This window comes from Belonocnema kinseyi, chromosome 2, assembly GCF_010883055.1.
Source record: "Belonocnema kinseyi isolate 2016_QV_RU_SX_M_011 chromosome 2, B_treatae_v1, whole genome shotgun sequence".
Taxonomy (NCBI): domain Eukaryota; kingdom Metazoa; phylum Arthropoda; class Insecta; order Hymenoptera; family Cynipidae; genus Belonocnema; species Belonocnema kinseyi.
This window is the reverse complement of record NC_046658.1, coordinates 72,579,113-72,594,329: the sequence shown is the minus strand read 5'-3', so window position 1 is coordinate 72,594,329 and position 15,217 is coordinate 72,579,113. Positions and strand designations below refer to the sequence as shown.

Sequence of the window (15,217 nt, the reverse complement as noted above, 5' to 3'; positions counted from 1 at the left end):
ATCTAGTCGGGAGTGGTGCTGACTGAAAACAGATGATTTGGAGCGATTCGCGCGCCATCTGTTGGTCATTCTAAGGACTTATTGAACTACCCTCGTATAAGTATATAGGACTTGATCTTTGAATTTCTGAAAAAAAGGTTATGACAGCCAGATAAGTCGTGTACCGTCTCGCCCTAGTGCATGTCCCAGTCCGCCCCAAGTTGTGATTTTTATTTATATCTAAATATTGAACTTTTGTCATCAAAAAATTCACAAAACTCACTTATAAAAATAAAATTCAATTATTAATTTTTACAATAAGCGTTATAAAAAACATGAAATTTTCCTTAATTTTTTAAATTTAAAGTTACCTTAAAATAATAGATTTTTCTTTGTTTTCTTTTTCGCGAACTAGCGTATTAGTTCTTCTGCCTATTCCTGAAAAGAACAGTTCTGAAAGCCAAATAAATTAAGAGAAATACGGGTGTCCCATCTTTCCACGGTGTCCCGTTTCTCCTCGGTCTCCTCTAGTCGTAACCTCGTTTAACCAGACTTCAAAATAGCAATCTTTTGGGCTATTTTGAAAATCTTAAAAAAATATTTTATTTGTAATTGCGTATCAATGATTTTTAATTTTAGTTCATTATTGCATCGATTTATGTTCCTTATTAAAGGCTCTTTTAGTTCCATTACTTGTTTTAAAAACATGTCCACGACTTGCGATTGCTGAAGGGGAAAGAAATACAGTTTTCATACCTTTGCTCATTGTCATTGTAAGAAATGTATAGGATATAAAAATGTGAAATAAATGTAAGGATTATGTGATAATTCAGCAAAGAGTGTATTGATGCCATAACTGTTATATATTTGGCATTAGAATCTAATTATATCGCTTCGTATCAAAAACGATTATATTATGTCGATTATATATCTTACGAAAAATACTACACATAGATAAAAGCCCTAATTTATTCTAAATTTCACATTGTTTCTTATATATAGCGATGCTATGATACCCACGATGAAAATCAGTATCGATTTCCGTTAATAATTCATATATTTTTACTAACATCAGTGAAACGTATGAAAAACTTTGTTTAGCTGTGAGAAATCGCAAGTCGTAGGCATTTTGGTGGAAAGAGTATTGGAACTAAAAACACTTAATTACTAATTATTTTCGCTCAATCCGAAGATTTTCAAAATAAAATGCAAATAATATTTTATAATAAATTTGTAGTTGAGTTCGTAAGAATAAAATTGAAAGATTGACTGTAATTACAAATTATCAATAATTTTATGAATCTTTTAGATCATAAGGAGACAGTGGCGCCAGAACAGGCAGGGGGGGGGGCACGAGGTCAGCTGGCCCCAACTGGGGGGGGATCAATGGGTTTTGTCCCACAAAAATCTGAATGTACCTATGTCTGCCATGTACGATAGAGAGAGAGAGAGTTTGCCCCCCCCCCCCCCCCCCCTAATGTCGTTCCGGCGCCACTGTAAGGCAGTGGTCACTCTGTAGCTAGATGATCTTGGCTAATAAATCATACATTGTTTTAGAGACGTACGATAGTTAGTAATTTAATATAGGCTTTAAGCCCCAGAAATTTTTTTTTGTCTAAATGCTTAAAAAAATGAGCTGCGTCATTTTTATAGCTGACGAATCATTCCGAATTTTAAGTGGCTATAAACTAATGAAATCAATTTTTAAAAGTATTTTTAATTTAATTTTTTTTTAAATGAGACATTTTCTTTCTTCAATTTTAAATGGTATCAGTCTTAACGACGTGAAAATAAAATATTGGCTTCATAGTCAGCCATTACTTAAACAAAAACGTTAAAAAAGTATTTTAATAAAAAATAAATGAATGAAATAAAAAATCTCAAGTTCGTACATTCGAAACGAATATCGTATTTTTAATAACCTATATTTGATTAATAAAATATAGGATACCTTTAAAGCAATGTAATATTTATTAATCTTTCTTGAATAGCAATGATTACATCTAAATTGGGACATCTCCTTTTTGCAAGTTAAATATTTTTGAATTTGTGTTTTTATTTTACGTATTTATGATTGAATAACTCTCAGAATCGCGTCCTTTTAGTTGTGTGTTTTTGTTATTAGAGGAACTTAGTGTAGATGTATTTTTTAAATTCGAGGAAAAAAATTATTTGTAAAGTTATGAGCATTTGAATTTTGTAGTTTCTTAAAAAAAGCACACAAATTTGTTCCTTAAACCTCTGTAACTTTGGCTGATCGCATAGTTTATTGTTTTCTTTTCAAGTCCGTAAAAAATCCGTGGAAAACCGATTTTCACAGAAACTCATTTTGATTATTGCTTTAAAACTTTATTTCTGTTACACCGACTTCGAAAGAAGGTTTTTCCATGCCTCTTTCATTAACGCCTCCATGCCTTTCCATGCCTCTTTCATGCGACCGACTATGCGACAATAATATTGCTGCATGCGCACTTTGAAATATAGTAATTTTGCATATCGTGCGTAAAGTTGCGTATGCGCAGTAGGGTGGTCCAAAAATGCATGAAAGAATTTTTTTGCATGCTAGAGGGCAGCGACCCCCCCCCATTTTATTCCAAATCCGAAAAAAGAAATTCCCTAATGTTTTATTTTTTTATTTCTTTATTTTAACAGTTACCGGTTTTGACTTGAAGATTCCCATATAAAATGCATGGGGAAAAATCACTTTATTGAGTTTTTAGAATAATTTTTTAGGGTTTGAAAAAATGTGACGGAAAAGTATGGGGGCCTGTAGAGAATTATCCAACGAAGAATTTCATCTATCAGACACATGGGTTTGACACCCCTAACACATTCCCACTAGTACCTGAAAACTACCCTTAAAACAAAAAATGTCAATTCTTCATGAAATCGACCTTTCGAACAATGTATTCTCGTCTTTTTTTACTTAAAATTATTAATATTGGTCTAGAGGAATATTTATTATCATTGGTTAATTAATTTTTAATTATTTACACAAATGGAATTCGTTTAAAGAATTTTTGTCGAAAATTCTTTTTTTCCATAAAAATTATTACTATTGGTCTAGTGGAATATTTATTAAGAAGAATTCATTAATTTATACGTGTTTAAATAAATGGAATTTGTTTAAATATTTTTTAATAACAATTAACAATATTGTTTAAAACAAAATTTTTAAATAAAAATTATGACTAAAATATAACTGATAAATGAATTATTATTAAATTAATTATTAATAACACATTAATTTTTACTGATAAATAATCCAGTAGACCCACAGTACTAATTTTTATTTTTAAAAAATTCGAAACGAAATTATTTATACCAATCTCATTTGTTTAAATAATTGTAAATGAATGAACTAATGGTAATAAATATTCCACTAGACCAATTGTGGTCATCTTTAGAGAAAAAATGAATATTCAAACAAAAATTATTCAAACAAATTACATCTGCTTAAGCAATTGCAAATCAATAAACCAATGTTATTAAATAGTCCACTAGACTAATAGTAATAATTTAAAAGGGGTGGAGGGGGGCAAATTTTCAAAAAAAAATTAAACAAATTTAATTTTTTTCAATAATTATTAATTAATTAACCAATGATAATAAATATTTCACTAGACCAACAGTAATAATTTTAAGTAAAAAATACTATAATACAGTGCTCAAAAGGTCGATTTCATGAAGAGTTGACCGTTTTTGTTTTAAGGGTAGTTTTCAGGTACTCGTGAGGGTGTGTTAGAGATGTCAAGCCCATATGTCTGATACATAAAATTCTTTGTTGAATAATTCTCAACAGGCCCCCATACTTTCCTGTCACATTTCATCAAACCCTAGAAAATTGTTCCAAAAACTCAAAAAAGTGATTTTTCTCCATGCATTTTACATGGGAAACTTCAACTCAAAACTGGCACCTGTTAAAATCAAAAAATAAAATATTAGGGAATTTCTTTTTTCGGATTTCGAATGAAATTGGGGGGATCGTTGCCCTCTAAAGAAAAAAAGCGTTTTTGAGCGACCCTAATGCGCAGTTTAGAGATAAGGAATTTCGCGTACCTGCAGAATTATGCACAAAGTTTTTCAATTATTTTAGAATCACTTTAAATATTTGTTCAGGGTGGATCCAGAATTTATCACAGATGGCTGGTGATAGGGAGAGAAGAGAAGGATAGAGAGAGAGAGAGAGAGAGAGAGAGAGAGAGATACATTGAGTGAGAGAGCGGCGAAATTAAATAAGTTCCGGAGTTAACAGGTTTTTCGGGAAGAGAGATTAAAAAAAATGTTTAACAAGTAGTTCCTAACTCGTAGATCTAGAGGCATAAACAAATTTCGTGTATATAGTTCCGACTTATTTTGCAAAAAAATTATGCATTTTGTCTGAAAGCCACCATATGGAATTTTGTGTGCACTTGTGTCACAATACCTGTTTGTAATACAATTGCGCAAAATAAGGAATCACATGAATAAAAAACGCCTATGTGTTCGTGTATCAAATGCTACTTTTTTAACAACTGCCCGAAACAAATATTTAGAACTTTCTTGCACTTTTCCAACCAATTTTGAATCCCGTATGGTGGTTTTCAGCCTATAATTGTTTTAAAAGAGTTCTTAAGAATATTTTTATTTTTCCTTCATGCAAAGTTACTTCATTCTAAAAAGTGCATGCGCGTCCATTGCTTCGATGCAAATATCTTATATCATCATTAGGACAAAAGTTATAGGGGTTAAAGAACAATTTGTTATTAAAAAATGCAAACTTCAAAATCGAAATAGTCTTAGCTTCGAAGACATTTTTGTTCTCTAATCGAAAAACTACGCTATGCTCAATTTCCTCTGAAAAGAACATATTTGATCTTTAACAGTTTCTACGACTGGAAATGTATCTACTTACCCGGATTTGAAATGGATTCGATTATTATATTATGCGACGTAATTCAAGTGTACATAATTTTGTTTCTTATTGTACATAAGCTATTCATTTACACCAAACTCTCGCTTTTGGTCACCCCGTTCTCGGCCTTCCTATTACTGCTGGCTCCCGCAGTTTCTCAGGTGAACAGGGCGAAAGCGGTTGCGACTTTATATATATTTCAATTGAAAACGAGTTAGGTGGTCCTCCCTGTTTACGTTTGGATCCCCGCGAAATCAGTCCAAGCAAAGATAGTTTCTAATATCTTTGGTCCAAGGCTATTTGAAGGCAACCCCCGACACTTGACTGAAAGCGATAGTTTGGTGTACTTGGAAAATTTATAAACTGCGTTTTTTGCAGCATATATATATATATATATAACTTTTAGAAATCTGATCAAATTTCCTATACTTTTACGTAACCATATTTTAAATTTACGAGACTTGTAATTGAATTTCCTGACATTTTTCATGAAATTACGAAATTTGTAACGGAATTTTCGTATTGTACATTTAAGAAACTTGTAACAGAATTTTCCGAAATTTAACGTAATTTTACGAAACATTTTTGTAACAGCATGCATTTCGGAACGTGTTTCGTAAAATTAAGACAGAAATTTCTAACAGTGTATATTAGTAGTATATAGGACAACAAACTCTTTTAGGAAACTTGTTTAAATTAAGAAATTAATACTGTGCCAATACATTTATTCCATTTTATATTTTTAAGTTTAAATATTTGCAAAGATTAACTCAAGCTATTACAAAGTATTGCCATATATATTTGATTTATGTTTGTATGCTTGGATTATTCTTGTAGGTATAATTCTTTTTTTAATACTGTAAACTGCGCTAAATGCACAAAATGTGAATCTTTTTAAAGTAATTTTTGCAAAGCTTACATATTCAAAAATGGAATAATGCTTAAATGATTTGCTTGAAGAGTTGAACACGATAAGCAGTATATTTGTAAAGAGTTGTTAAAAAAGTATGTATTTTAAAAACAGATAAATTCTCGACGATTTTCCTAGATTTCATAAAAATAGGTGTATATAAGTTATTCTTCTGACTTTGTTTTTTTCCCAATATATGATCGTTTAGGGACTAATAAAAATATAGTTGTTAATTTTAATTAAATGAAAATAGGAATCTACTTTTTTAATGACTCTACAATGAAGTTTGAATACTAATTGAAGTGACTAAAAGAATCCATATGACAGTTAGAAAAATAGTCATATATCAAGATAAATAGGACAATGCTGTTCTAAAATTATCTGTAATAAGACTTTTTAAGATGTAAATATGCGAGTGTATCAAATTGGAAAATACTGTGACTTTAGTAGAGAAGACGGAAGAGTAATAAAATTTGATTATTATTTAATACCCGATGTTTATTGCTCACTTCATTATATTGTTTAAATAAGGAAAAATAATTTTAATGACCGTTTTTTAATATTGCATTCCTTAGACTTTTGAAAAAGGCGCTCAGGATATAGCGTATTGTCCGAGTTTGCGTGTTAAGGCAATAAGCAACTGTAGCAAACTGTAGCGCCGCGCCGCGTTGCAACGTCCTGATATCGTCGAAAATGGATCAATACGAGTTTTCCCATGACGTAAACGTATCCTGCTGCCCTCATTGGTTCGAATTTACACCGCACCCCATTATTTATTAAACCTGCATGAATGAACTACTCAAGGCTGTCTTGATTTTCATCTGAAAAATATGGATGCAAAAAAACATCAGTAATTTTTCGTAAAAATTGACAATTCCAAAAAAATATGTCGTCATTGACGATTATATTCTTGAATCATTGGCCGGCCTTTCCTTTCGCCTCTGATCGAGAGACCCCACGCACATTGCGTTGATATCCGGGGTGAATCGATGAGTCAAAACGCCACACAAAATTACACCTTCAATTTAAGTATAGAACATCTTTTGCCTTTCATATTTATCAAAAGTTCCTCTGGATGCATGTTGGAATTCTCATGATGATTTTCAGGCTATAATTTGTATGATAATTTGACAATTATTCATGGGTGTCCCAAGAAATGTTGTTTCTGACTATAAATATCGTGTCTACAAGCCGCCCCTGTTTCGCAGACCCCCGTTCACCACCCACGAAATTGGAGTTCGTGCACATCTGGGTAGACTGTGTCCGTTTGCGCAACCTCAGTCGCACACAAGTAATATGGTGGCCCCGGTACACGATCGTATAAACAGGTCCAGAATCTCCTACTGGCGGGGGTGTCTCGCGTTTTGAAGCTTCTACTCTTTGTGCCCCTTTCCGCTGCCGACCCGCTACCGCCCGTAAGCTCTTACTCTCCGATTACAACGCCCGTGTTCGTGGCCAATATGTGAACTATGATAAGCTTCAAGACACGAGACATCCACGCTATTCCTCCACCCCTGAAGTTTCCGGACCTTTTTATATCACTGTGTCCCGGTAAAAGCCTCCCGGCTGTCGCGCGAGCGACTGAGTTTCGGTGGAAAACTCATCAAGAAAGATCCCTTTTTTCCATGCTCGTATCATCGTAACTTTGCCTCGCGCCTAGAAACAAATAATACCGTGTGCGTTATTTGGTTCAAGTCCAAGTTTCTTTAGAGGGGTGGGGACACAAGATAGGTCGGGGGTGTACTGTATCGAAATGGGCGGAAGCAAGAGGGACAGAGTGACTCGTTTCAAGTGAATGGGGAGAGAAAACAGTGCGGGGTTGATCTAGGGAGAAAAGAAAGGGAGAAGCAAGAAGGCGAACACGAGAGTGCGTATTAGCGATTCCTGTCGGCCGAAGTGGTCGGGTACATAAAAAGCGCTGATAATGGTGTGGAGCAAATGTCTTTTCGAACTCGCTTTGCGAAAATTTCAAGAATAGTCAGTCGCGAGTCTTGCACGTCAAGGAATACAGAGGGTCACTCGAAGCAGAATCGAGGTACTTGTGAGAAATCGACTTGTTGGCGAAGAATTTCCATGTAATCGGGGTGGGTTTCCATTCGAGGGGTTTGCCCGAAATGCAGCAAATACCAGTCGCGCAAGCAAAGGTTAGTCCATTGAGGAATCGAACGACCTACTGCCTTACATAAACCGAAGGAAAGTCTGGAACAATATGCAGGGTCTTTTTTCCCCTTCTGATCAACTTTTTGGGGTAGTTTTCTAAGTCCGGGAGTGAATTTGGAATGGAGCTGTGTGTGATTGAAGAAATGACTCAAGAGGGGGAGGACGTGAAGGCATCTCGGAACTCGTCGAATAGCTAATTGTGGATGTATGTAGGAGTAGATAGTACATAAGTGATTGAATAGGCAGAGAGTTGAAATGAGAAATTCTGAAACACAAGATTGGAGTCCACAAGACACTTAAAGGCACTTGGGGAAGACTAAGGAAGAGAGAATGCGAAAGCCTCACTATATTTTGTGATCATGACTTGTCATATAGGTGCAGCGAGTGATGTTGAAACAACGAAGACTGTCTCTTATCTCAATTGCGAGGCTCCGCAAGTGTCCCGGACCGGTTCGACGGTCGCGGGTTCCCCTGGAGTAAATGCTACACTCAATAAAGACAGTGTACTGGCGCTTCGCAAGGTGATAAGGTTCAGGTCATGTTTGGTGACTACGATCACCGGTGACTTTCTGAAGAAGCTTGTGAAACCGACGAGGAGCATCTCGCGCGTTCGTGCGAAAAAGGTGACATCGTCGGGTCAACCTAACCTTACCCCGTGTGCGCATTCGAACCACCCCTGCTGCGGTGTGCGATTACTTGGTGGCGGATGACTCGATCGGAACAAGATTTTGTAGTGGTAGATGTTGTGGAGCTAGAACGAGTAAAAGAGACAGTTAATTTTGGAAATCGAAATCGTTTGGAGGATCTAGACGCCGCGGTGATCCACCACCGAAGTCATCGGTGGCAGTTGTGGTGCGCCGGCCTTTCACACGCCGGAAAACCGGAAGCAGCCGGTCTCCCGCAAATTCTGCTGTCGAGGTCGTGATGGCGGACCTTCCGGATATATCTTATCTCACCCCCGAGGAGAGGCGAATCATCGAGGATGTCATGCTGCGACAGAAGCAGGAAGAAGAGCATCAGAATGAGATCATGAGGTCAGTAGTCCTTTTTTCTCTACGTTAACTGTTCTAAGGACAGATTGGTATCGGGTACAGTGACACTGACAATGATCAGTCGGGTAAACTCTTGATAATTGACCAGATTCTAATAGTAATAATGTTGCATTTATATATCCTAAAAAGTGTTGAAACGGATTTCAATTACGTAGTAATATGATAATGGTTTTAAGGGTATGTTTTTATATTCAGATGCAGTTAGCACCTGTCGGTCAATAGTTATTTTCCAGAAGGGATCTATTTAGGATTCCTAAAAATTAAATTTACAACCCCACTAATTGTCAAGGAAATGTTATGAAAATATTTTAAACAATTGATACATGTTTTTCAGATGTTTTCAATACTTTTATTTCTACTTAGAATAATAGTGAATCATAGTGATAATTCCTGACTTATTGTTGTTTTTAATTCAACAGGTTAGTATCTTCATTCCTTGTGAATTAAAAAGCTATATTAAGAGTTAATATTTATATCATATATAATAATATTTAAGGTTTTAAAAGTATTTCCCCCCCCGAAAAATCATCAGAATCCACCTTCAAATCCATAAAAGTTTGATAAATGATATTACTGAGTCTAACTTTACCTCCTCAACTTGGAACCCCGGTTATATACTTTCTGCTTCTATTTATATCATCAGCGAAATGTAGCTATCATGGGCATGTATAATATAACTAAATTTTCAATCAATTAACATAACATAATGATTTTATCCGTATGATGAAGTAAAGGTCAAACTGAAGTAGTGACTGTTCGGCACGGATGTTTTTCAGAAATTTCACTTTAGTTATTGCTGGTACTTCATTAAATATTTAATTTGAAACCTTATAGCTAGAAGTTATTTTTTTCTCAAAACATTGTTACCTACTGAGAAGGTCCATATATTATTCACTGATGTGCCCCGTTAATCATGCGTATAAAGGCGAATCAACAAGCTCAAATTAAAACGTAGTGGTAATGCTTGCTACGCATATTCCACATATACAGTTCTCTAAACGAAAACACGTTTTGTAGACTGCGGCACAAGGGCGAATATTCTGAAGTTGGCTTGATTTGTTAGCATTCAATTTTATTATTTTAAATTAATTTTCTTATAGAGAAGGACAATACGAAATTTTGGCATGAAAGTGATAATAAAAATGATCATTTACAGATTTGGGTTGATTGCAATCAGCGTACGTATATACAGAGCGTATATATGCAGTGATGTACTTATCGCTGATTCAGAATGATAGAGATTGCACTTTCTTTTCAAAGAAACTTAAGAGTGTTGCCCTATTTTCGAGATATTACTCGGCTTTCTATGTTTAAAGAATATAATAGAAAAAATCTTACTTCGGGAATGTCGTTTGGTTTGATTGAAAATAAGTTAGAATTTTAAACACACATTTTTCGGCGGCTAACTTAGGATTGTGTTATGTTTTATTCATAATCTCAATCTTCTACTAGTTTTCGCTTTTGATTCATCCTCTACTTTAATAATGAATATGTTTGATTTCGAGGGCCGACATAATGTGTATGCATAAGGTGTATGCTAAACGATACTCCCAGAAAAATTGATTATTCTACTCTAATACAATCAGCATATTCAAATAAAAGCTATTCAATAGTTACTAATCGAAGAAAAATTATTAAAAATAAGATTTTACAATGGTTGGAGTTGGAATCTAGAATATGAGTGACATCTACTACGTGATTTTCGATTTGTCTGACTATGAGTGGATGTTTCCACTTACTGAATACTGCAGATCTGCCATGTCTCTCAAGACAAAAATAAGAGCCACATTCACGTGTAGGTCAGCCAAGCTGAAAATAATTGTATAATTTTCTTATGAAGATTCTACGTTGACATCAATAGACCCTATTACCAATGTAAAAACTTTTTAATATTTTTAATATTTGAGTTAATTTTATCTGATATATTTAAAAAATCCAGCAAAGATGTCACTTAACCAATTGTACCATACTGAAAATTCCAATATAGGTTCCTGTACAGGAACCTATATAGGATCCTACATAGGAACGTATATGTTTCGCCTATAGGTGCCGCTTATAGGAAAAGATAAAGGATCCTATAAAGGATCCTATATGGGTTCCTGTACAGGATCCTATGTAGGATTCTGTATATTTTCTTTTATGGGACCAAATCCTGTTACGCAGTAGTATTCTATGGCACCTACGGTTGCGCAGAAGTTTTTTTGGTCCTCCAGACGTACGTACCATTAGGAAACATGAGGTACCATTAGGTACCTCGGCTCCCTCGTCGCGCGAACATTTGAATGTCTGTGGTTGTGATGAGCAGACAGCACAGAGTAGAATGAAAAGAAAATAGAGCGAAAAATTATACGTTGTCATCAATGCAAAAAACGGGTGGCCGCTGGACCTGTAAATTGGGAAATGACAGTGAATTTATTTTTTGACCGGGAATTTTACAAATTTTTAGAAAATTAATCTATCCAACTTTGATTTTAATCGTGTTTTAAATAATGAGCTAAATTGTTATATATTTCAATTATGATATCATTCAGTTTAGAATGCGTAATTCGAAAATGTTTCATTTTAAAAATGTTCTATATAGTTTTTAAGCGTACAATTTTATTTAAAGACTTTTAAAAAGCAGTTTTAAAGACTTAAAAAATTAAAAATGTTTGAAATAGATGGTTTAGGATAAAAAACATTTTTATTCGATCAAATGTGAATATAAATTAATTAATAATTTTTTTTTTGAACTGTACTTTAAGTATTAAAAAGTAAATAAAAATTGATTTTACAAGACGATTCGGAATCAGTTCATAATTTTAGAATTTCTAGATTTAAAATTTAAAATTAAACAGTTTAAATTTGAAAGTCCTATTAGTCTGACAAATGTAAACACCCGATTGAAACATTATAAACTGTTTTTAATTTTAAAATAACTTAAAAATAATATATTCGTAATTAAAGGCTTTAATTAAATTTCAATTATTGTTTCAGTTTAAAATATTCAATTTTTAAACCATTTAATTTGAAATTTTTTAATTAAGAAAAATAACAATTATATATTATTATTTAGACGTATCTGACTGTTCATTTAAAATCCGTAATTACAATTGAAATACACAAAACTAAACAAAAAAATAAACTTTGAACGTTACAATTTTAATTACACTATTTAAAAAAATTTAATTTGTTATTCAAATTGTTGAATTGTTATGTATAAATGACCAGTTAACACTTACTGTCCTTAGAAAAAATTCGAGTAAGTTCACTTCTTAAATTGAAAGTTAAATTATTTTTATTTCAAATACTTTAAAAACTCTTAAAACACTAAAAAATTTTATTTCAAAATCTTGAAAAATCTGAATGTTGTTTTACGTTTTTCAAATTTTAAATTATTTTTGAAACTTTTAAAGAACTTCTTAATTTCTTTTAAAATGATTCCCATTTTTCCTAAATCTTTTTAAAAAATTAGGCAAAATTAAAAAAATGGTTAAAAATTTTCCACATTCATTTTTCATAGTTTCTTAAATATTTCTAAATCTTTTAATACATTCTCTTGAATTAATTAAAAAAAAAATAAAAAATAATTTCAATTTTCGTACGAGTCTTAAGGAAATGTGTTTTATTAATTTAAAGCCCTTTACAATCGTTAAAACAAATTAAATTTTTTTAAATAGTGTAATTAAAATTTCAACATTTAAAGTTTATTTTTTTGTTTAGTTTTGTGTTTTTGATTTTTAATTACGGATTTTAAATGGACAGTCAGATATTTTTAAATATTAAATCATTATTATTTTTCTTAATCAAAAATTTTCAAATTAAATGGTTTAAAAATGGAATATTTTAAACTGAAACAATATTTGAAAGTTAATTAAAGTCTTTAATTACGAATATATTATTTTAAAGTTATTTTAAAATTAAAAATAGTTTATAAAGTTTCAATCGGGTGTTTACATTTGTCTAACTAATAAGACTTTTAAATTTAAACAGTTAAATTTTTTGAGTTTAAATCTGAAAATTCTTAAATTATGAGCGGATTCCGAATTGTCTTGTAAAATCAATTACTATTTACTTTTTAATACTTAAAGTACAGTTGAATTAAACAATTATTAATTAATTTATATTCCCTTTTGTCGACTAAAATTTTTTTTTTTTAAATCCAAAACCATCTATTTCAAACCTTTCTAATTTTTAAAGTCTTTAAAACCGCAACGTGGGAGTCGAGGCTACGCTCCGTGCGCAACTTCAGACTACGCTCGTTCGCTCTCTGCTTATTAGGGAGTGTCCTATATAGACATCTATATAGGATCCGATGTCATTTCCTATGGGTGACACCTATAGGTGAAACATATAGGATCCTATGTAGAATCCTATATATGATCCTATGTAGGTTCCTATATAGGACCCAATATAGGACGCTATATAGGAATTTTCAGTAGGGTACAATAATCGAAGCTTGTTTCATATTAACCTCCGACCTCTTAAAGCTGTACTTGCTTATCAATATTTTTATTTATTAATAAAAGTATATTAGAAAATTTTCGTTGGATTCATTCAAATAGAAATAATTGTTTAGACATAATAGAATATTAAAAAATAATTTGAAAAATGTTGTGTTGTCAAGGAGTTTGAAATGTTTGAAAAATGCAATCTGCTATAGGAAACCTAGTTCTTTATTGAAAAAAAAGGAATCCGTGAAAAGTATAATCCAATTGAACGAAATCTTGCACACCCTTATTGAGGTTAAAGGGTTAATCATGTTAATCATGTAAATAAAAATTCGAGGGACAGCCTGTGGACATACGGACATTTTGTACTTTTAGCTATAGCTGCGTGGCTGGGATAAACGTTCGGACATATTTTGATGTTTTTGAAATTAGTTACATTTTTAATTAAGTGGCGGTCAATTTGTCACACCCCTCACCTTTCTCAGCCCTTTATAAATTGCTCTCGTGTTTATTCCAATGTTATTAATTATATTCTGATGGTAACAACTATCTGCAATCATGCAAATAGGCAAATAAGAAAGCTATATTTAGAATTTACTGTTGAATTTATTTCTCATGCATTTTTTTGAGTAACAAGAATTTCCCGTAGCATACTGTATTTTTCAAACACTGATTTTTTAATCAACCTATGAAAACACATAAAACAACATAAAAACTTTCGGACAGAAAAAGTGACTATTCAAAAGTTAGCAGAGTACGTACGCTTTCGTCCTAGAACTTTTTTTTACCCTTCTGGAATATTTTTCATATTAATTTTCAGTTATAAGAGAATTAAAAGATGCAACTAAATTTTTGAAGATTTCTTCGGTTGCTGATTTCGCAAACGCTACTTAGTGATTTTTTTCTCACAAAATCTTTTAAAGCTCTTTCATAGATCATTTTTCGCGCTACCATATCACGAAGAATTGAAAACCAATTTTATCAATAAGCAGACGAGCTGATCCACATTTGGCCCGGTTGACCCTACCGGAAGTATTATTTAAAATACGCCAACTAAGAATAATAATTTTAGAAATCTGGGTAGGTTACAGATTTATTTCATGCAAAGGGTTTTATACATTTAAATTTAACATTCAAAATTTTATATGAAATGAATTTCCAATAAAACTATAATTATTTCTTTTAGCTCAAACGTTATGCCATGAAGTCGATAGTATATTAATGTGAATCAATAGTACAGTATTGCAGATAAATCTGCTTTTGATCGAGCCAGAAAGTGCAAAAAGAGCGCAAAAATTTTCTTGAGTGAGAAGTGCGTCGATTATGTTAAAAATATTTATGAATTTGGCAGTAAACAACATATTTATATATTTAACCGTGACAATTTTCTAAAAATGGTGACAAGCATTTGGCTGAATGAAAATTAGAAATTCGTATGTTCTTGAAAGCTGACTAATGTCAGATCTGGTCTAGACCAGACTGTCAAGACTAGATGGTCTAGACGACGCCATATCTGGGCCAGATCCGACATTAGACTGCCAGAAGATGTTCTTACTAGAGTGGAACGGATTGATAGAGGTGCTCAATCCACTAATACGAGAGCGAGGAAAAAAGACTTTATGAGAAGCTTTGCTGTTGATACGGATGCATGGGATAACACGTGAGTGTGGGTAACCCAGTGACAGATAAATCTACAAGCAGACCTACGTTTGAAAGTGACGCGCCGTGACGGTTTGCCAGGGTCACTCAATTTGCGAAGTGAAATTTTTAATGCCGTTGCGATGCAAGCCGC

The 15,217-nt window shown here is 32.9% G+C and overlaps 2 protein-coding genes across 2 annotated transcripts in view; both read left to right on the top strand.

Moving 5' to 3' along the window:
• The window catches only part of LOC117182964 (exostosin-3), a 39,592-nt gene extending 33,361 nt beyond the window's left edge, over positions 1-6,231 (top strand). Inside the window, exon 11 of the transcript XR_004468341.1 lies at positions 4,099-6,231. The gene's annotated coding sequence lies outside the window, so the exon portion shown is untranslated. The remainder of the gene's footprint in view (positions 1-4,098) is intronic.
• Positions 6,232-8,855: 2,624 nt separating this feature from the next.
• LOC117167819 (regulating synaptic membrane exocytosis protein 2) overlaps positions 8,856-15,217 on the top strand; it is a 124,374-nt gene continuing 118,012 nt past the window's right edge. Inside the window, exon 1 of the mRNA XM_033353022.1 lies at positions 8,856-8,977. Coding sequence (XP_033208913.1) covers positions 8,868-8,977 — 110 coding nt within the window. The 5' untranslated portion in view covers positions 8,856-8,867. The remainder of the gene's footprint in view (positions 8,978-15,217) is intronic.